We start from the raw sequence: 22,440 nt of genomic DNA on the forward strand, positions 1-22,440 counted from the left end.
TGTTCTTTGGCCCCTCCCGTCTCTTGGTCTGGGGCTGCATATGCCCAGCCCAGGGTGTGTCCTGGAGTAGGATGATTTTGGCATCTGTCCTTTTGCATTTGGCAAGTCTTGGACCGGCAGAACCAGCTATGCCACTCTCCAGGGCCCTCGCTGAGAAGAGCATTTATGATGAGAGCCCCTCTGGGGCCGGGTGTTGATGCTAACGTGGCAGGAGGTGGGCAGGTGGGTGGGAGGCAGGGAGGAGTGGGAGTTCTCTGGGGAGACATGTCTGAGGGCCATGTCAGGAGGTCCTAGGACCCAGCAGCATTGTTTTCCCCTTGTTTTTGCCTCTCTTCATCCTCAGTAACGTCATCCTGTTCCCCTGGGAACAACAGCAGGCCTTCGTCTCCTGGCTCAGGACTCCACGCCAACAGCCCCACTGCATCTCAAAATAACTCCAAAGCGGCAGTGAGCTCCTCCAGTTTTAACTCTTCAGGGTAAGGTGGAGGAGAGAGTACCACGACATTCCAGCAGGGTCAAGGGGCGTGCAAGAAGTTGGGTCCATACCTCTGGAAAGAAAGCTTGTCACGGGGCTGGAAAGGGGAGTGGGGTGGTAGGAGTGGGGGGACAGAGTGGACAGCCAGGCTGGACCATATCCCTAGGGAGTGGGCTTTAAAGAGAAGCTTCGGCCAGTGAGCAGTCCTGGCAAGGAGCTGATGTCAACAAAGCCAAAATTTCCATCCCCACTGGGAGGGTGGAAATTTCCAAACACTCCTGTTAGAAAGGGCCGGGTCCTTCAGTGGGCTTAGGAGTGCTCCACTTCACGCCAGGAACCCTGTTCTCAGGGTGTTCTGATGTAAGCTGGAGCTGCCAGTGTGGCTGACAGAACGAGAGACGGAAGGATTGCCGCTCCCTATCCCACCTGTGACGCAGTGAGGACAGCGGCCTCCGGGGCCCAAGGGTGTGCTCTAAAGACTCTTCCCTGAGCAGGTGCTTTGAGAGATTCTTCCCTGGTTCAGAACAAAGCAGAGACTTGAAAGTTAGGCAGTTACCTTGTGGGAAGAGATGAATCAACTTGTCCAAACCCAGGCCATCCAGCAAAGCTCTTATTGGCCCACAGTTGCACAGTCCAAAATATTGGGGCTCCCCAAGCACTCCCACCAAAAAAGGAGAAAAAAACCATATAATGTACATTTTTAAAAAATGCTTTGAGACAGAATTCACATACCGTAAAATTTACCATCTAAAGCGTACAATGCCGTGGGTTTTAGTGTATTCACAGTTTCGCATCACCATCCCCATAATCCAATTCCAGAACGTTTTCATCACCCCCGGAAAGAAACCCCATACCCGGTAGCAGTTTGCTGCCCATTTGCCTCTTCCCTCATCTCATCCCATTAGCAGCTTTCGGATTGACTTGCTTTTTCTTCCTTCCAGATCTTGGTACCGATGGAATCATCCCACCTACCTCCACTGAGACCAAAAAGTTTCTCCGAATCCACCTGGCCCCGTATGCCCCCCTGGAAGGAAGGGAATCATGCCCTCTCCGTACGGACAGATTACTGTCAGAAGAGTGGAAGAGAATCCCCACTGTCCACCCAAACTCTTGCTTCTTCAGGAGTGAGGGCCTGCCGAGATCCAAACTGTGACTAAATCATGTGCAGGTTCCTACTGCTCTTGAAACACATCCCCGCCTCCCCCCCTCCAGGTGTTCAGCATTGTCACCTTCTTTCCCTGTGCTCCAATCCTCTAGTTCACAATACTTCTCACGGCTTCCCTGTGGCAGTAGTCTTTACGACAAAGGAGACCTTGCCGTTATTTTCCAACTCATCCGTGGGCTTCTGGGGACAGCAGTTTGCCTGGTGTGCCGAACAAGGAGAGATCATAGTTTTGACTTTGAACTTAGCCACAATCTCTGAACCAATCTCTAAAATCCGTGAGGAGATTGGAATCTGATGTCTCCACCAAAGCCTGGATGCTCTCTCTGTTGAGCAAACTTTTCTGACTGAATCTTCATTTCATCCCATGTTCTCTGTAGCCCCGCACCCTTTTCTAGAACCAAATCCACTCATGATTGCCTTCTCCAGGTTGCCTCCTCTCTACAGAAGGCTGAGCCACCCTCAGTCCCCTGGGCACATTTCTCTGCCCACAGGTGCTCTTCTGCGTGCTACACCTGCCCCAGAGTTCAGGAGTGTTTATTCCTTCTCTCCTTCCTTGTCCTTATCTGGTCTACTCTCCCTTCCCCTGCAGGAGGAAGAACACAAAAGCAAATATGTAACAATTATGTTGGCAAAATACCTGTATATAGCCCCTTCCTGTTTTTGCAGCTACGTTCTCTCCTCAATATGGAATTTTCCAGCAAAATGTTTAACTCAGGTGTGAATTTTGAAGATATCTCTGTAATATTTTATCTCCTTTTTAAAAAAAGAAAAAGAAAGGAAAAAAATGCCAAAGTGTGAAATACTGGGCTAGCTTCCACAAGAGAGTTCCCACATGGTCTGGGAATCTTTGTTGACTTCTCGGGGACATTATCTCTAGTCTCCTTCTTTGTGGGCCAGTGTGTAGAGATGTAACATGAAGCCATTCCAGAAATGGTAAACTTTAAAAAGAAAAAAAAAAAGACTGTATATCCAAGAAAATGTTGAGATTCAAAGGAATCTCTCTGTTCCTAAATAAATTTGTATAGTTATGATATAAATGATTCCGCTATTGATAAGGAGAGGTCTAGATTATTGTTCTGTGTCTTTTGCTGGGGGGGGGGGTATGAGTGCATATAGTGAAATGGGATGGGGGGGCACCTGGCTGGCTCAGTCAGTGGAGCATGCAACGGTTGATCTCAGAGATGTGAGTTCGAGCCCCACATTGGGCTAGAGATTACTTTTAAAAATGGGATGGGGAAAATGTTTCAAATTGGTGCATTCAGTCTGTTACTCCCCAGACTGAGGCTAAAGAGGACATATATTAATACAGGGCTTGGAAGAGTTCAGAGTTCTTACTCTTTTTGACAGAGCTACCTCGAGGGCAGAGTAGCAACAGACTAGTTGAAAGTGGGAGGATTCTTAAGTGGGAGGACGGTAAATGTTTAAGACCAAGTTATTCAGACGCCAGAGCTAGAGGCAGAGGCTGAAAAGCTCATATTGTAGATATCCTGAAGGTCGATTATTAAATATTCACAATGGGAAGCAGCAGATACGTAAAGCAAAGCATAATCCAATAACCAAATATATTTGGCTTTGGAATGCACTATGACTTTTGCTGAGGGGCGTGAGGGACAAGGAAGCTCTCCCGGTGGTTTTTCTTAGGTTAATAAAAATGTAAACAGCTACCATTCCTGAAGGAAACACTGACCTGTGGGAAAGGGAGGCCCTCCGAAAATATAATGGCATATGGGGAAAAACTGAAATTGGGACGAAACATTTGCTGTAAACAATATCCAAGTGGGAAATCTATTTGTAAATAATTAAGATTTAACTATTTCTGATGTTTGAATGGGCCTTATATTCGGACTAAAATTTCATGTCACGAAGCTGGAGAAGAAAGCCTATTGGTACTGGCTACTGTCTCAAGAAAAAATCCAGTTGGAAGGAGCTAGGTATGCAGCAAAGAGACAGCAAAGAGGAGCCTTTGGGACTCATTTAAGTATATAAAGGGATAACTTTGTGACCCAGGAGCCCAATGGTACTTACCTGGGCGTGCACACTGTCCACATTGCTGGTGTTCTTTTCTTTCTTTTTTCTTTTTCTTTTCTTTTCTTTTTTTTTTTTTTTGCATCCCTGGATGGGCACGAACCACATGCTGGTTTTCATTCATTTCATCTTTTAAAAAACAACTTTATTTTTTTTTTAGAGCAGTTATACACCAAAACTGAGAGGAAAGTACAGAGATTTCCCATACACCCCTGCACCCTCACGTGCACAGCTTCCCCCACCATCAGCATCACTCACCAGAAAGTACTTTGTTGTTGTTTTTTTTTTTAACCAAGGAAGAACCGACATTGACACACAATAATCGCACAGAGCTCACAGATCATCTTAGAGCTCGCTCCTGGTGTCGCACGTGTTGCAGGCTTGGACAAAAATACAATGACCTGTACCCATCATTATAACATACAGGGTGTTTTCACTGCCCTGATTGTCTGTGTTCCACCCGTTCATCTCTCTCCCCTCTACACCCTGTAACCACTGATCTTTTCTCTGTCTCTAATAGCTTCGCATTTTCCAGAATGTCCTATAGTTAGAATCATAGTACATAGCCTTTCCAGATTGGCTTCTTTCACTATGTAGTGTGCATTTAAAATTCCTCCATGTCTTCATGGCTTGATAGCTCATTTCCTTTTAGCACTGAATAAATAATATTCTATTGTCTGGATACACCACAGTTGCACATTTTGTCTCTTCCTCCTGTATTTCCAGATGAAAGCGACATTCTGGGTGAACACTGTTCACCTGGTCAAGGTTTAAAAAAACAAGGAAACCATGCTAAAATTTTAAAAGTCTAAATAAAATTAAAGACTGAACATACCAAGTACTGGCAGGGACAGGAACCAATTCAAACTCGACCATTACTTAACCATTCATCTACCAAAGGACATCTTGGATGCTTCCAAGTTTTAGCAATTATGATGAAAGCTGCCATAAACATCTGTGTGTGGGGTTTTGAAGTGGACAGAAGATTTTCAATTCCTTTGGGTAAATACTGAGGAGCATAATTGCTGGATTGTATGGTAAGAGTGTATTTCGTTTTGTAAGAAACCTCCAAACTGTGTCCCAATGGAATGTGGCTGCACCCTTTTGCAACAGTGTATGAGTCCCTGTGCCCCACCTCCTCGCCAGCAGTTGACGTTGCCACGTGTTCTCGAACTTGGTCGTTCTAATAGGCGTGTAGTAGTATCTCGGTTGTTTTCATTGCGTTTTCCTGATGACAAGTGATGTATAGCATCTTTCATGTGCTTATTTGCCATCCATATGTCTTCTTTGGTGAGGTGTCTGTTCGGGTCATTGGCCCCCTTTTTAATCAGGTTATTTATTTTCTTATTGTTGCATGTTAAGAGTACTTTGTCTATTTGGGGTAATAGTCCTTTATCAGATGTGTCTTTTGTAAATATTTTATTCCAGTCCATGGCTTGTCGTCTAATTCTCTTGATATTTGTCTTTTGCAGAGCAGACTTTTTTTTTTTTTAAAGATTCTATTTATTTATTTGACAGAGAGAGAGACGAGAGAGAGAGAACACAAGCAGGGGGAGTGAGAGAGAGAAAAGCAGGCTTCCTGCTGAGCAGGGAGACCGATGCGGGGCTCGATCCCAGGACCCTGGAATCATGACCCGAGCTGAAGGCAGACGCTTAACGACTGAGCCACCCAGGCGCCCTGAGAGCAGATGTTTTTAATTTTAACAAAGTCCAGCTTATCCATTATTTCTGTCATGGGTTGTATATTTGTTGTTGTATCTAAAAAAGCACTGCCATACCCAGGGTCATCGAGGTTTTTTCCCTCCAGGTGTTCTTTTCCTGAAATGTTATCATTTTGCGTTTTACATTTAGGTCTATGATCCATTTTGAGTTCATTTTTGTGAAGGGTGTCGGGTCTGTGTCCAGATGCATTTTTGCATGTGGTTGTTTGGTTGTTCCAGCATCATGTGTTGAAGACACCATCTGTTATCCATTGTATTGCCTTCGCTCCTTTGTCAAAGATCGGTTGACTCTATGTATGAGGGTCGATTTCTGGGCTATCTGACCATGGTTTTTATGAAAGAAACGAATTGTAGACTCACTGCTCAGCCTCCAGTAGCTTCCATTGTCCATTGTCTTGGACAGTAGTTTAACAGAGTCAAACCTGGAAGCAGGCACTGATTCACCTTTCATGTCTGCATGATTCTATAAAATTTCAGTGAAGTTTAACCAAGCTTGGTTAGCTTCTTCAGCAGCTAATTAGGCACAAGAGAATCTATGGGCAAAAACCAGTCATTGTCCAGGCAGAAAGAAAGAGAAAAATTGCTCCTGCTACTTTTCAAATTTTCATACTTCAATTTTTAGTTGACTCAAGACCGGTGGGCCCAGCTCTAGGCTCCTAATACTAAGGGCTTTTGGTGAAACTCAGAGAATGAGCTTAGTTCCAGGACTCAGGTTAAGAATCCTGCCCTGAGCCCCCAGGTTTCAGGTTCAGTGCCCCTCCTTCCTGTGCACTCTGCATGTACCTGTTATATCTTACGTACTGCATTTGCTGAGTCCTCTNAAGTCCTCTGCTTCTGCTCCTTCTAGACTGTGGGAAGCTCCTTAGAGCTGAGGCTCTTTCTCTCTATGTCCCCATGATTAACACTATGCCTAGTACTGGGGCATCTGGGTGGCTCAGTCAGTTAAGTGTCTGCCTTCAGCTCAGGTCATGATCTCAGGGTCCTGGGATCGAGCTCCGTGTCAGGCTCCCTGCTCAGTGGGAAGCCTGCTTCTCTGTCTTCCTCTGTCCCTCCGCCTGCTTGTGCTCTCTAATTAATAAATAAAATCTTAAAAAAACAACAACAACACTGTGCCTAGTACATAAAAGGCAATTAAGATTTTTGAAAATTAAATTCCCTTTTTACCTCTGAACAACCTCTAGTGCCCTGCACAGAGGCTAGGGGCTGTGAATATCTAATGATACAGTATACATCTGTATGGGATTCTAGTCCAGCGCCGGAAGCTTATCTTGGCAGTTGAGAGCATGACCTCCAGAGCCATACGGCCTGGGTTCATACTCAAATCTGCCTCCTACTAATCAAGTCTCCTTGAGCAAGTTCCGTGACTGCTCTGTGCCTTAGTTTCTCACCTATAAAATGGGGATAACAATAGTACCCATCTCATAGACCTGTGAGAATTAAATGTTAATACTATATGTAAAGTGCTTGGAACAATGCCTGGTACAGTAAGTGTTGTCTGTTATTATTGTGATTATGATCACAATTATTGTCATTATTATTCTAATAAATTGGTGGAGAGGTTCCGATCTCCTGCTCTCCCTTATAGCCCAGAACTTCTGGGGGGGGGGATGCCACTGTTGACAAATATCTGATTTGGTAGAACAAGGGTCATGGCCAAACATATATAAATTAGTAAATTTAATCCAAGGTAATGAAACTTGAACCTGGACTATAAGTCACCCTAGGATAAAGGCCCAATAAAGGCTCCAATAGAACTGGCACTTTCCCTTATTTCCCCAGCTTTTAGACCCCTGAAGCCTTTTAGTACTCTGTTCTTCCCTGGAAAATGGTGGCAGCAAGAAAGTAGTTCCAAATTCAGATACTAGAAGAGGAAAAAAATACTACAACAATTATAAGTAAATGGGGAAAGTTGATATTTGCATACTATCCATTTAGTGAAATGGATCCTTCCCCGTTCTCTTTCTTCAGGCTCTCATTACCTCTTATCTGGTCTGTTCCAACCCACTTGAAGCAGGTTGCTTCTTCTGTTCATCTCACAATGACTTCAGCTGGGTGCATAGCAGTGATTCTCAACTTTGGTTACGCATTGGAATTCTGAGATTCTGTGTTTTTTTTTTTATTTTAAGATTTTATTTATTTATTTGACAGAGAGAGACAGCCAGTGAGAGAGGGAACACAAGCAAGGGGAGTGGGAGAGGAAGAAGCAGGCTCGCAGTGGAGGAACCTGATGCGGGGCTCCATCCCAGGACACTGGGATGACACCCTGAGCCAAAGGCAGACGCTTAACGACTGAGCCACCCAGGCGCCGCTGAGATCTGTGTTTCTAACCAACTCTCGGGAGCTGCCGATTTTGCTGGGCTATGGACGACACTTTGAGTAACAAGGGCTTGGAGAACATGGTAACATTATCCCCTTGCCCAATAACATCTAAGCTTTCTGTTATCCACATATTAAGATGCCTCAACCTGGCATCTCGGGCTGACGTCAGAGTCATGTAAAGTCCTCTGATAGCAGTGGTTCTTAAATGTGACTAGTATCTGAATGACCCGTGGGTTAAGTTTTAAAGGATACACATTCCTAGGCCCCACACTAAGCCTACTAAATCATACTTTTCAAGATACAGCCTACAAGGGTATTTGGAAGACACGTCCTAAATGGTGTAGAAGGTCAACAAGGTTTAGGAGCCCCAATATGCTTCCAGTACACTTTTCCAGGCTCATTTCCCATTCACCCAACCAGCGAACATCCATCACATCTGCCTCCTACCAGGTATTAGAAAAACAAAGATGAAGACAGTTTGATCCTTCCTCAGGAGAGACTGGCAAGATAAATGCCCAAACTAGATTATTAACTACTCCCCAGCCGTGGTGTAAATGCTCACACTTCTACTTAACAACTTCTCTTTTTAAGACTGTTTGGGCCCCACAGCCTCCCATTATCACCCATCCCAATAAACCAATCCAGATGCCCTCTTTACCCCCTTTGAGCCTCCATACTTGTTTGGTCATCTCTTCCAACTGATTTCCCTTGGTATTAAAATAGATCTCAAAGAGGAGAAAGGATATACCCAAAGTGTCACCAACCACAATAATTAACACTTACACAGTGACTTCCTTGGGCCCATTGTTCCAAGCAGTTTACACAGGTAAAGCGTGCAAAATGCTTACTATAGCCTTAGAAGATGGCTATTATTACTATCCCCGTTCTGTGTTGGAGAAAATGGAGGCACAGAGAAGTTAAGTAACTTGCCCAAAGACACAGAGTCAGTAACCAAGCCGGGTTTATTTTTAAGCCTTATATTCTACCGCCAAGTGGGTGACAGGGCTGTCACGAAAAGGACTAACATCTAATTCCCAGGCCTAAGCACTTCCCTAGCAAATCAGTGATTTGCGGGCTTGTTTCACAACTGAGACTCAAGCGTGAGGGCAGCGATGAGGTCTTACAACTCCCACAGTGCCTAGTAGGGGTGCGAGCCTTCAGTTACCGGATAGGCTCTCCCAAACTGGGGGTGGGGGCGGGGGACGGGATGGATAATTATTTAAACAAACAAACAAACAACAATCACGCAAACAAGAGCAGCAGCCTGCTGGTCTCACGTGACCACTAGGTCACACATCGCTACCCGCCTCCCCCCACCCTCCCCCCCAAGCCCGGAGCGCTGGAGGAGGACCCTCCGGCTCCCTTTAGGGACCTCCCTCGTCCAGCTCGGGTCCTGCGCTCCGTCCTCCCAGCCACAAGGTGCCCCCAGACCCCCGGCTCCTCTTCCGCCGCCGTCAGAGCATCGTTCTGTCTCCCTTTCTCCGCCGCTTCCTGCTCCGGGGATCCACGCTCTGAGCTCTGGGGCCGAAGCGCCCGAGGCTTCCCGGGGCGCTCGGCCAGGTAATAGCGCGGCGCGGACGGCCGGCCTCCGGACCAGGGCTGCCCAGTCCGCCCGGCCCACTGGTGGGGAAGGAGGCGGGTAGATGGCCCCGCCTGGCTGCCGAGGAGAGGCTGGGGGAGGGAAGGGGTCTCCTCCTGCCTCGGGCGCTCGGGCAGGGAGGTCCGCACAGCGGCGCGGCGCAGGTGCGCGCGAGGCGGGCGTGGCCCGCGGTCCGGGGGCCGGTCGCAGGGCGAGGCGCTCGCGGTGCCTGCGGGGCGACGCTTGCGGCTCGGCCCAGCCACGCCTGCTCCGCGGCCGCGAGCCACGGGGGCCCGCCCAGCGCTCCTCCTCCCGAATCTGGCCCTGGAACGGGAGGAGCGAGGACGGGAGCCTTGGAATTCTGAGCCGCGGGATCGGCCACCCCAATACCCTTCCGTTCTTTTACCCAAGAGTAAAACAAAAACAAAAACGAAATCCAGAGATGGAGTGACTTTCCCAAGGTCACAGACTTGTATCTGCCCCTTACAAATGTCTATTCTTTTATTAAAGTGTTTGTAAATAGATTACTGTTTCCTCTGTTCTGCCAGGGAATTAGGATTCAGGGAAGAGGACTCTAAAAATACTAATCAGCAGATCCAAATGAGCTGATCCGTATTACTGGCCGGTAACCCTGGCATTTACAAGGAAATAAGCGAGGACGGTTCTTTTCACTCTGGGTACTTGGTATTTCTGGTCCTTGCTCTGAAAATTGGCCTAGATGTTTTACAAAATTTATCTCAGAACTCCTTGTCAGAACTGGGCCGGATTAGAGTTTTCAATCCTCTTTTCTTCTCTCTTTGTTTTTCCTTTTTTTTTTTAACGGATGCTCAAGAGGTGAAAGTGATTTGCCCACACTACTATGCCTACTTAGGGGCACAGACGGAATTGGGACTCAGGACTGTGGTTGACAGCTACTGTTTTCTTGAACAGAAACCTGATTTCAGATGAACGCTGTACAGAACTTGACCTTCATAAAGCTCTCTCTGGATAGCATTCTTGGGAGTGGTTTGTGTATTGAAGTGTTGGTCCGCGGATACTATTTCACTTGTCAGAATAGGGTTAAGCAGTAAGGGTAGCCATGCAGAAAATTCCTGCTGAGATTAGACAGATATCTGAAATGTTTTTGACTTTTTTATTTGCACTTTCAATAGAGCAGCTAACGAGTATTAATAACAACATCTTGGTTGCGTTAAGATTTTAGTCCTGTATGGCTAAATTGACTCAGTTACAGTCATTCTCGGCTTGATATATTTGTCATCAGTAAAAACTTCAAAGTGTAGCTTTCTTAATTTGATGTTTAACAGAATAACTGCCTCAAGGATATTTTTACTATCTCAACAAAAATTTCCCACTTACACCCTCTGCTTCCCCCTTGGTCAGTCTTTGAGTTGGATTTCAGACCTGAACAGAACTAGGATTTTTTTCCCCCTTCCGAAATACCTAGACTCCGTTTAGTTCCCTATTCAGGTTTACCTCAAGTTTCGATTTTAACTGATAAACCTGTGACCCAAATCCAAACTTCAGCTGAGTTTCGTATCAGCTTCAAACCCCACGAAACTGCTCTGGGTCATATGACCTCTCGCAGAAGCCACAGGTGGCAGTTCTGTTTTTTTCTCGAGCGCTTCTTATTGGGATTTTTGTAGCGTGAACACATTATCTAATATGTGTGTTGTATTAGTCATGTTTATCGTCCAAGGTCAGTCATCCCTGGCAGGTTACTGTTGGCATTTACTCACCATAACAACACGTTATATCGGGTCGTCTACCAACTCAGACTGCAGTTCCTGGTTTTCAGGTTAGAGCTTTGATTATCAGTTACCTCTAAGGAGCATGGAATCAGAATTAAAGCCATGCTTTAATGGAAGATTCCTAGCTGTGTCGATAAGGAAGAAGCGTTTCAGTGAAGGCCATGTTTTTGTACTATCCTAGAGGAGAAATGAAGATGATAACGCCAATGGATCCAATGCCGTTTTCTTAGGGTGCACCCTTTGTTTTTCTGGTTTTGGTCTTTTCATCATAGGATGGCATTAGCTCTGTGTCTGCAGGTGCTGTGCAGCCTGGGGGGCTGGCTCTCACTCTACGTTTCTTTCTGCCGCCTGAATAAGCACCGAAGCTATGAGTGGAGCTGCCGGCTGGTGACGTTCACCCATGGAATCCTCTCCATAGGCCTCTCGGCTTATATTGGCTTCATCGATGGCCCCTGGCCTTTTACCCACCCAGGTAGGTGGGAGACATTAGAGGATTTTCCCTAAGGGGTTTATAATTTGGGGAGGTAGTCTTGGAAGGATGGGACATTTTCGCAGAATTCATACAATATTGGAAAGTACTGAAAAGTAATTACCATTATAATTTGTATTGGTGTCTTCATTTCAAACTCTGATGCTGCATATGTCCCTTCTTCTCTGCTTTTCATAACTCTCTTCTTGTAAAACAAATTTTAAATTCTAGTTACATTGCAATCCGCCAAAATATACAACACATAAAGCGAATATCAACACCTTCCACCACCACCTCCAAACAGACACAAATGGACTGTATTACACATACTTTTTGGTAACCTGCAGTTTTCACTTGATTATATATTCAAAGGACATCTGTGTACGCAGATTTCTTTTATCCTTCTTAATTGTGATGTAATATTGTGTTGTATGCATATACTATCATTAATTTAACGGATGTCTCATTATTTGCAGCACCTGTATTGAGTTTCAGACTGCTAGATGTACAGGTATTTCCTCCTTAGAATAGAAAAGGTTGTATCCCCTTGAATTTGCTGGGGCTGCCGAAACAAAATGCCGTAGACTGGGAAGCGTAAACAACAGAAACTGATGTTGTCACAATTCTGCAGGCTAGAAGTCCAAGATCAAGTTGTTGGCTGGTTTGGTTTCTTCTAAGGCTTCTCTCTTTTGCTTGCAGGTGGCTTCCTTCTTGCCATGTCCTCACATGGTCTTCCCTTTGTGTCTGTGTCCTCACCTCCTTCTTTTATAAGGACACCAGCCATATTGGAGAAGGACCCATCCTAACCTCACTGTAACTGAATGACCTCTTTAAAGGCCTTCTCTCCACATACCAGTCACATTCTGAAGAATTGAGGATTAGGGCTTCGACATAAGAATTTTGGGGGCACAATTCAGGCCAGAAGTTCCCTAGGATATAATTTCTTTTTAATTCCTTAGATTCTTTTTTTTTTTTTTAATTTCCTTAAATTCCTATCAGGAGCTTCTGAGGTTTTCCCAAAACTATCCAACTGATATGAAAGCAGCTATTAAGCTTTATGTCTTATATGAAGGTTTCAAATAGATTTGAACATGTCATGTCCTTGCACTCGATTTTCTTGGGCTGAGAAGACATTAACTTCTGGGGTTCTTTCCAAGGTCCACTTCCAAGAAGCGTAGGGCCACCAGTGTCTGGACAATTGAGCCCATTAAGCTAAGAAATTAATCCGACATTCAGGGCAGAATAACTAAAAGAGCCTGGAAACAGACCTTTAAAGCTGTCACATACACACACACACACACACACACACACACATACATACATACATACATACGTACAATTTAAAAAAAATAAAAAGAGAAAGAAAGAAACTAGGATTTTAATTGAAAGGACAAAACAGCTCAATTTTATGCTTCTCCACAGAGAGGACACTGAGATCATGGCTGGTGCTCAGATCACTCATTGAGATCCGATTCATCAAAACAGCATTTCCTGGGCATGTGACATTATTGGGTTTGATAAAGACCAAGGTTTTAGATTTTAGTCTTTCTTGGTTGTCACTCAAATGTACGTGCCTGCCTTTGTTTTTGCTCAGTGGTTGAAAGAAAGCTTGGGAAACATGGGACCCCGGTGCAAAGAAGCTCAATTCCCAGCCACTCAGTTTGCTTCTGTCTTGGTTTATTTCAGGCTCACCCAATACTCCTCTCCAAGTGCACGTTCTGTGTCTCACCTTGGGCTACTTCATCTTCGACCTGGGCTGGTGCGTCTACTTCCAGTCTGAGGGGCCCCTGATGCTGGCCCACCACACACTGAGTATCCTGGGCATCATCATGGCCCTGGTGCTCGGAGAGTCAGGCACAGAGGTCAACGCGGTCCTCTTTGGAAGTGAGATTACTAACCCTTTGCTACAGATGCGCTGGTTTCTCCGTGAAACAGGCCACTACCACGGCTTCACTGGGGATGTGGTGGACTTCCTCTTTGTGGCCCTGTTTACTGGAGTGAGGATTGGTGTAGGCGCTCGCCTCCTTTTCTGCGAAATGGTCTCCCCCAAGCCCAAGTGGTTTGTGAAGGTTGGGGGCGTAGCGATGTATGCTGTGTCTTGGTGTTTCATGTTTAGCATCTGGCGCTTTGCGTGGAGGAAAAGCGTCAAGAAGTACCATGCCTGGAGGAGCAGGCGGAGCGAGGAGCGGCAGCTGAAGTCCAACGGCCATCTCAAAACACACTAGCCAAGGCTTTCTGCGGATGGTGGATTGGGTTTGGTCAGCCACGGGACCCAGGTTGGAGATACGGCTGTTACAGAATCCTGCTTCCAGCAAACTTAGGTTTCAAAAAAGGGCTAAACCTTATCAGTTTGGTCAGTCTTCGAGGGGTGCCCATACCAGTATTAAAACATAAACGTCTACCGTGGCGCAGTTGTAGAAAAGCAAGACCACTCGGTGGTAGTTGTGAGTACGTCAGCACCGTGAGGTGAGCAATGCTGCGTTCCCTTTAGTTCCCGGTGTCCCTGGGTCCTCTTGTCTCTGGGACGCCTGATGGCTAGACAGCTCAGGAAGGAATTTGAGAATTCCTTCGAGAATTGACTCCTTGAACAAACCTGCTTATTCCCGCTTTCCATGTAGCAATTTAAATCAAGTCACCCCATTTACCGTAAAGGGAGGAACTTTCGGGAAGATGCACGTCTGGCATTCTGAGCATCGGATCAGGGAACTGGATGTGCTTACACAAAGTGAAAGAGCGGAGAGGAGGATGTGTTGAAACTGGCCGTGGTGGTGGGTCACTTCTTGAGTCCCCCTATACCAACTGTTGACGGTCCCCAAGACACCCCCGGGTTTGGTGCTTTGTTAAGGGGACTCACATGACTCAGAATGTAGTCAAACTTCTAGCTGTGATTAATTACAGTGAAAGGGTACAAAGAGAGCAGCAAAGGGAAAAGGTGCCTGGGGCAGAGTCCAAGGAAAACCAGGCCCAAGCTTCCAGAGTCCTCTCCCGCTGGGATCACCCAGGATGTGCTGACTGGCTCTAACAACAATTTGTGGCCATATTTGTAAAATGTCCAACAAGGAAGCTCATTAGATGCGCAGTGCCCATGTTTTTTTTTATTGGGGGGTGGTCATGTAGGCAGTAATTGCCGGGCTTGTAGAACAATTCCTGATTCCCAGCAGGAAAGTAGGTGTTCAGCATGACCCATATTGTTAGCACAAACAGTTCAGGCATGGTGAGCCATTCTCAGCGGTTAGTGGAGGGAGCGTTCCCGAAATCTAAGTTCCCAGGTGCCAGCCAAGGGCCAACCTTGCAAGTTGGCCTTTCCAAGGACAGTAGTTAAGGCCTGCCCTGTTAACTCTTTTCTGCACAAAAACCGGAGAGCTAGGGCTTTGGATGAGGGATGAATGAGGTGTGGGTAGATTTACCGAGTCCTGTTGTACGGGTTCTGCCCTACTGGGAAAACTATGCCAATTCTCAGGGCTTTTGTGCATTAATCTCCCAGGCATGAGAGGCTGTGAGTGAATTCCATAGGGATTTACCATGTGGATTCCACTGTGCTTGAGATGGCAGTTCAAGTTTCTGCTCTGCTATACATACATACTGCAAACCAGAACCAAAGACAAGTGTACTGGCCACAGGGAGATGAGGCTAATTTTTTTTTTTTTAATTTCATATACATTCCCTTTAACCCTCTTAACGACCTTTTCTTTTCTCTGAAAAAGATGCCTCTCTCTGTAGATAAAATACTCTGACAAGGCCAGTCTTGGAAGGAAACAAAATATTTCTTAGTGCAATAGTCTCTAATCTCACCCAGGAAAAGCGAGAATGTATGCTTAGAACGAGAGGTTAGGAATCAAGACTTTCTGGGTTCTTTTGACTAATTTGGCTACTCACTTCCCAGATCACTTGTGTACTCTTGGTCTCAGTTTAAACCCTGTTGTGAATGAATGAAATACCCCGGTGTGTATTTCACAGCGATACTGTGGCATTTTATTAAGGGGTGTCTTTAATGTAGGACTTTTATTGGGGGGGAATGAAGTGTTATTTATTTATTTATTTACTTGCTGTTTATTTATTTATTTGATTATGGATTCTGTTGGTTAGACCACTGGTGATTGATCAGCTCAGTCAGTGAGCAAATGTGAGGGTCCACTGAAGGCTAAGCCTAGGTTGGTAGGAAGTCTCCAGCCATTCTATGGTCACTGGTAATACCGACCTAATGAGTGATCTTGAAAATGGATGTCACTGGCCAGGCATGATGGGGCGTTGGAACTGTATAAAGTCATCGTTGCTCTGGCAAAAGCAGCTTTCAAGGCATGTTAACAGTGGGTCTTTTAAAATGACTGTCATCTGGTTAACAAGTTTTGCGGCACATGGAAATAATCTGACAGTAGCGTCTCCGGCTCTTTTCTTCTGTGATCAGATCCCCAGAACGCTGGTGAGCTTCTTTCCAACAAAACTGTGGTCAAAGTTGGATGCCGGGGAATGCTGATTTTAGCAAAAGCCTAGTAAAAAAGAGTGGCTTGGCGCAGGAGCTTAAAAAAAAAAAAAAAGCTGGCTCTCGAATTTTGGCACAGTGCAACCTGTTCCATACCAGACAAATGAATAGGCTTAATCTGGTACCAATTTTTTTTTTCTTTTTACTCCTCAGAAGTGAAGGGATTGCAGGCCTTGCTGTTTTAGGGGCAGTCTCATGGGAATGTACGTAGGTTTCTTTTGGATTTTGAATAATCTAAATAATGAGAAGAAAAATTGTTCATTTCAGCTTTTCTTGACGTTTTAACTAATAACTATGAAGGAAACTTCCTGAGAGAAAAATGGGACATGCAGGTGAGTCAGCAGTTAAGATGCTGAGTTCCTACATCACAGGTAAACGAAGGGCTAATTAACATGTGGTATGGTCAGACAACATGAAGTATTTTATTCACTTGCCTTTGGATTACTATGTAATAATTCCTAACACTGCTCAAGAAAGATTTATATTTCAATGAGATTTGTACTAAATTTTATAAAAATAAACAACTTTTTATCAACCCAGAGTCTGCCTTTATACCTTTATTTTTGTTTTGCCGAGAAGTAAAAAAAAAAAAAAAAAAAAAAAAATTTTTTTGGNAAAAAAGTCTTTTGGCTTGTAGAAAAGTTGACCCATATTTATACTTATCTGTGAAATATGTTTTATCTGCTCTTACCATCAACCATTCCTAATAACTTTACTTTTTGGAGCAACAATCTACATACAGGAAAAAGATTGCCAAAGAGAGAGGAAGAACTAAATTATTTTGCCACCTGTTCGGGCGGTTGCCTTGAATTTTTATTTATTTATTATATTGGGGGGATGGTAGGGGCAGAGAGAGAGGGAGAGAGAATCTCAAGTGGATTCTCTGCTGAGCATGGAGCCTGACAAAGTGGGGCTTAATCCCACAACCCCGAGATCATGACCTGAGCCCAAAACCAAGAGTTGGAGGCTCAACCAACTGACAAGCACCCCTGGGCACTGCCTTGAATGATGATGTTGAATGGGCTCCCTGAGGACAAGGACCCTCAGCTCTCTTTAGAACTATGTTTAGAATGCCTAGAACAGGGGCGCCTGGGTGGCACAGCGGTTAAGCATCTGCCTTCGGCTCAGGGCGTGATCCCAGCATTCTGTGATCGAGCCCCACATCGGGCTCTTCTGCTGTGAGCCTGCTTCTTCCTCTCCCACTCCCCCTGCTTGTGTTCCCTCTCTCGCTGGCTGTCTCTATCTCTGTCAAATTAAAAAATAATAATAATAATAATAATAAAAGAATGCCTAGAACAGTGTTAGACACATAGTAGGTGCTCAATAAACATTGAAAGACCGGATGAGGATGTGGTTTAGAATAACTACCCTGCCCCCCACCTGGGGGGGAGGGAGGAACTCAACAAGCATGTGCCATGGATTGTGTCACCAGTGTCATTTTTAAGGTAAGGGACTAATGACTGTGGGCACTGTGTTCTACCTAGATTGGTGTGACTCTTTTGAAGGCTTTCTATAGATAGAGCCTTAAGAACAGTCTAGAGCTACCAACAGCTCTAAAGAGGCTTTCAGGGATGTTTTTACCATTAGAGCTTTGTGGGTGAACATAGAGATTTTCATCATTGAAAAAAATAGTTCTGGAATGAATAACCACTGGCTTAATTAAATCCTTTGCTTACCATCTTCTGAAGCTTTCCCACAGCAAATGCCTTCTTTGCTCACAGCTAGAACTTTGGGTCTGTTTAAGTTTGGAAAGATCTTGAAAGCAGCCTGCCAAGAGGTTTTGTATGCAAGGAAGAGAAGGTGAATTAGGAAACTTTCCCAGTTTGTTTTATTCCTGAAGCTCAAGTAGTGAGGCATTCTTGAAGGGAAGAGAACTCATTTTTTAAAGGCATGATTTGATGAGTCATTGGGTCCAATTAATTTCATATACCCTGTAAATTATTAGAATCTGGAAAAAAAGTATGTTTAAGGAAGACATATGTCTGGGGATAAAGTTTGCATTCTGGTCATTTTATATGGAGGGATGGAGCTCTTTCCAGTTAATATGCAAAAAAATACGCAATTTACAAAAAGAGTTCTCTGGGTAAAATTATGCTAGGGTACACCAGCAGGTGGCGATGTATCCTGGTCTGATCATTAGGAAAGTGGTTTGGAACGTTAATCTGCTGCTATTTTTTCCCAAAATAAACATTACAAAATTAGCTGGCTGTGCCCTGAACTTAAAAAAAAAAAAATCAAGCAATAAAGAGTCATCTTTGGCCTCTGTTTATCTTTTCCTTTTTTTACCTCGTTCTAACGTCAGCCTTAGCTCATGCATCTATTCAGGGATAATGATCTTTTCATGAACTGTTGCAGGTTGACTTTTAGAAACAGCATTGTTAAGAGGTAATTGTTTCCCCTCTCCACATCCACTGTTTATTAAATTTGCTTTACTACTTGATTTCCACAAAAAGGCTGAGGACCCTCACCCACCGATACGGGTTTAAACTCATTAAGTCTGAAAACAGGTAAAGGGGCAGCCACTTGAGACACTGGCAGGCAGAACTGAACTATATTGTATGTGGTACTTAAATTGCTACACTATGGAATTACACAACCATAAACTAGATGGATATTTAAATGTACCTGGTAGGAAAAAAATATATGGGAAGTCTTCAGAGAGAACTGCAATGCTTTCGACTGGATAAATACACTCTTTGCTGCTCCATTTCTCTCCACAGCAAGCTTGTGAAGTCGCTGTGGAAAGCAACACGCTTTCTCCATTTGGCAAATCATATATTTCATTTTGCCAAGGCAGAAGCAGCCTTAAAGCCATATTATACCAAGAAATCCTGGCTCTAATTCCCAAACTCTCTTCCCCCCCAGCCCTACACACCTCGATCCTCTAACTTTCCCCTGGCAGCCAAGATTTGTGCGCGGCGGCCCCTGTCCTGGGATGAGGCCAGCAGGTGCCCCAGGTGAGCGTCCAAGGCCAAACCCTCTCTGCTGGGATTTGCTGCGGTAGAGAGGGACAGAGTCCCGGCACCTGGACCTGAGGCTTCTTCGCTTCCGTCAGTCACCAGCGGTCTTTACGTGTTATCAGAAATTAAGAACAAGTACATTCCATTAAGGAATAAACGTTTCCAGGGCAAGGGGAGTGGGTGATTCCCAAAGAGCCTCTCGTCCTGAACGCCTCGCGACCGGGGGAGTGCTCTTTGGCGGTCTCCGGAGAAAGCCGACTTAGTACAAGCCAGACTCCAAAGTACAGCTCTCCGGCGCTCCCGGAGCCCTGGGGGCGACGCTGGGTTGGTGGGTGGGACTCCCGGGGCCGACCGGTTCCCACCTCCGACCGCCCCGCAGAACTACTTTTTCGCTCCCCCAAACAGGACTTCGGCGGAGGCGTCCGCGCGGCACTGGCGCGGGGAAGCGCGGGGGAGACGAGGGCGGCCGGACGGCGAGGGCGGCGGGGCGCCCCCGCGCGCCGCGGAGGGATCCCGGGTGAGGCGGCTTCCCGAAGTCAGAGGGGAGGAGGCCAAAAAAAGTCGGCGGGGGAGGGGAAGAGCTCGCTCGCGCTGGACGCGGCCGGGGCCGGGAAGACAGAACCGGAACCGGAACCCGTGCGCGCGCCTGCGATCGTCGCGCGGCCCCCACCGCCGGCGGCCTCCTCCGCCCGCCGCGCGCGCTCCCGCGAGCCCCAGGACCCGGCGAGCCGGCCCCGCGCTCCGAGTGGTCGCCGCCGCGGGCCGGTGCTTCGAGGCCGGGCCGGACGGGAACCTCCCGCCCCTCGCGGGAACGGCCGCCTACCGGCGCGTCGGGGAGGAGCCGCCGCCGCCGCCGCCGCCAGTGCCGACTGCGGAAGAGTCCGGGCCTCCCAGGGATGGGGAGCAGCCCGCGGCACTGAGAGACAAGGTTCCTGTCACCTCTGGCTGCGGGATCCCCTCCCCCGGCTCCCGCGGTCGTCCCAGCGCTCGGAGCCTGGTGGGGGCGGCGAGGAAGACGAGAGGGGTGTCCCGGCCCGGGGACATGGAGCCGCGCGAGCCTGGCGCGGGACGGCCCCAGACGCGGCCGAAGCTGCGGCCACGAGCGGCCGGCAGCCCCAGATAGAGAGCGGAGAGCAGAGCGGTCGGCCCCGCGGCGGCGGGGACTCGCAGGCCCCCGAGACTCCAGAGGAGGAGCCGACACCCAGCCCCGAGCTGATCCCGCCCCAGCCCCGGAGGGATTCCCGGGCCCCTTCCCTACGGCTCTCCGACTTCCCTCCGTGACGAAGTTTTCTCCTTGTGCCTTCCCGAGGATTGAGCTCTAGCTCTCTTAACTCGCCTTCTGGCGGACTTCCTCGGTTTGTTTTGGGAGAGAACCTGTTTTGCTCCGACCAACATCCCCTTTCCTTGACCCCTTCCAGTCGGACGTCCTAGATGACTGAATGGAGTTTTGAGTTGGACTTTTGTGTCCCTTACGGAGTCGGGCCTGATCCCAGAGCACTGGGGGTGGGGTGGAGGTGTTACTGTAAAATGCAAGTTGGATAAAAGGAGGACCTCTCGCCAAGGGCCCCAATGAGTGGCACACAGTCTACTATCACCGACAGGTTGGTATGAAGCTCCCCTTGCGCCTGGCTTCCCTGGGTGCGGCCTGACCCAGCAGTCAGTGATTGCCGATTGCCTTTGACCAGCGAAGTTGACAGGCATAGGAGAGAGGGTTGTTTAGGAGCTCTGCAATTAGTCTGGGGTTGCTGCCAAGTTACCCAGTTGATTGAATTTGGAAATGTAGCTTTTTTTCTGGAGAGAAACTTTTCTCCAGATTCTCAGCAAAGCGGTAGGTAAAGCCATGATTGTGGTTTTTCTGTCTGTAGCATGCGTTGGGATTCTGTACTTATTATCTTGGAACCAGAGGAAGGTCATTTTGGGTGAAGGTCAGTGCCCGAAGTCGGCTCCGGTATTGGTGCATCATCAGTTTTCTCCTGCCCTGTCGGTTCTAGACACTGTTAGATTTTAGGAATTGCTGTTTGTGAACTTCATTCTGAGAGCACTGCATGGTGATTTTTGAACTTGATCTTCTTTGAATATTGAGCTGCGTGGTGTTTATTATCTAATAATTTTCCAGAATGTTGAAATTACAAGTAAATCACAGGCTCTTGCTGGAGCTAAAAAGGGGGAAGGGAAAGTCATGGGACTTGATTTTAATTGCTGCATTTTTAGTATTTCATCTTCCAGAAGCATTTGCATTTAAGGGATACAAACCCTAAGCGAATTAGGTAGTACAAGCATGGCAGGTGGATTTGTTGAGTTTTGTGAGTCCTTCAACTACTTATCTATGTTCCTGGTGGTTTATGAATTGAGCTAGACTATGTGGTTTAAATGGAAGGGTTATTCTTTGGAATATTAGGTTAAACAGTAAATTCCTTTATTTTATTTCTCAATTTCATTATGACATTGTATGCTGGTTTCAAGTTTCAGTCAACCTTTTTTTTTTTAAGTCAGTATTCAAAGTTTTGCATCATTAAAAAAAAAAAAAAAGATCAAATAACTGAATGAGGGGGCCAAAGAAAGCACTTTGATGAAAAGCACAACAACAGTGCTCCTGCAGAAAATAGTTGAATTTCCTAATAGGAGAGTTTCACCCAATCGTCAGACTCATTTGTTGATTTTAAAAGGGCCAAATTCCATTATCAAACCATAACAGCTACTCCAGAAACAGAACTTCCTCTTCCTGTTGATGCTTTCCAGGGTCACGTGAATGTTCACCTAAAAGATTCCATTAAATATTTAAACTATATTTTTTGTTTGTGTATTTTTTTAAAATGCATTTTAGTTTTCAACTTTTCTGTTTGTACCCATAAAGAGTAGCAACAGTGCTTATCTTAATTTCTTCAGGTCATCCCCATTCTTTTTCCTTTCAGGGTGTTTTGTTACTGAGAAATCACTTTAATGGGTGTGTGGGTAATTATTTTTATTTTCCTGGTTCTTTCAATTCTTGCCCTCTGTGTTGAGCCTTTAGAGGAGAAGTCTTATTAGGAACTAATGTAGTGTTGGTAGTTTTATTGTGATACTAGGGGTGCTTAGTTTTGTAGAAACAGAACCTAGGGTCACCAGCTTATTGCACATGAAAATCTCCTGATAGCACCCACATAGTAACCTTCTTTCTCTTTGCTTCTCAGAGATTTTCTTCCTTTTTTTTATTATCTTGGAAGTACAATCTTGGAATTTTGGTTTTTAAAAATAAGTTAGATGAGATATAAATATACAATAAACATGCAGACAATGAATGTCTGTTCTTTGCCAGGCCCTGTACTAAGCACAAGGGATTGAAATACGAGTATTCTAAGTATAAGATGAATCTGCAAATTGGTTTGGGTATTAATATCCTTGAATTAGTTCAGGTGTTGGCTGATTTTACATACTTTTTTAAACGGGGGGAAAAAACTTTTAAAAGCTGCTTAATTTAATGCATTGCCGAGACAGTATGGATACTTGTGTGTTAGGAATT

The 22,440-nt window shown here is 45.8% G+C and overlaps 3 protein-coding genes across 13 annotated transcripts in view; all 3 read left to right on the forward strand.

Annotated features, from left to right (window-relative positions):
- Nucleotides 1-2,671, forward strand: part of POU2F3 (POU class 2 homeobox 3) — an 82,686-nt gene extending 80,015 nt beyond the window's left edge. For all 5 annotated transcript variants that reach the window (XM_034665981.1, XM_019793190.2, XM_034665982.1 and 2 more), the window contains 2 exons: nt 344-476; nt 1,417-2,671. In XM_034665981.1, the coding sequence (XP_034521872.1) occupies nt 344-476; nt 1,417-1,456 (173 nt within the window). In that variant the 3' untranslated portion in view covers nt 1,457-2,671. The remainder of the gene's footprint in view (nt 1-343; nt 477-1,416) is intronic.
- A 6,391-nt stretch (nt 2,672-9,062) lies between these two features.
- TLCD5 (TLC domain containing 5) lies at nt 9,063-16,515 on the forward strand. 4 transcript variants are annotated; one of them, XM_034665983.1, is made up of 3 exons: nt 9,063-9,265; nt 11,305-11,504; nt 13,188-16,515. In XM_034665983.1, exons 2-3 carry the CDS (start codon nt 11,306-11,308, stop codon nt 13,724-13,726), a joined length of 738 nt encoding a protein of 245 aa, XP_034521874.1. In that variant the 5' UTR covers nt 9,063-9,265; nt 11,305; the 3' UTR covers nt 13,727-16,515. The 4 variants fall into 4 exon arrangements, with proteins under 4 accessions (XP_034521874.1, XP_034521876.1, XP_034521875.1 ...); XM_034665985.1 differs by having other exon boundaries at nt 11,390-11,504; XM_034665984.1 differs by having other exon boundaries at nt 9,196-9,265; nt 11,330-11,504.
- A 3,902-nt stretch (nt 16,516-20,417) lies between these two features.
- ARHGEF12 (Rho guanine nucleotide exchange factor 12) overlaps nt 20,418-22,440 on the forward strand; it is a 154,456-nt gene continuing 152,433 nt past the window's right edge. For all 4 annotated transcript variants that reach the window (XM_011216814.3, XM_011216818.3, XM_034665987.1 and 1 more), the window contains exon 1: nt 20,418-20,542. In XM_011216814.3, coding sequence (XP_011215116.1) covers nt 20,511-20,542 — 32 coding nt within the window. In that variant the 5' untranslated portion in view covers nt 20,418-20,510. The remainder of the gene's footprint in view (nt 20,543-22,440) is intronic.

This window comes from Ailuropoda melanoleuca, chromosome 8, assembly GCF_002007445.2.
Source record: "Ailuropoda melanoleuca isolate Jingjing chromosome 8, ASM200744v2, whole genome shotgun sequence".
Classification (NCBI taxonomy): domain Eukaryota; kingdom Metazoa; phylum Chordata; class Mammalia; order Carnivora; family Ursidae; genus Ailuropoda; species Ailuropoda melanoleuca.

What these genes read in the sequence shown, in the direction of transcription:
- TLCD5 (XM_034665983.1), top strand. Translation starts at nt 11,306, where the DNA reads ATGGCATTAGCTCTGTGTCTGCAGGTGCTGTGCAGCCTGGGGGGCTGG. An exon ending in CTGGCCTTTTACCCACCCAG is followed by an intron (nt 11,505 to 13,187) that starts GTAGGTGGGAGA and finishes GGTTTATTTCAG; the next exon opens with GCTCACCCAATACTCCTCTC.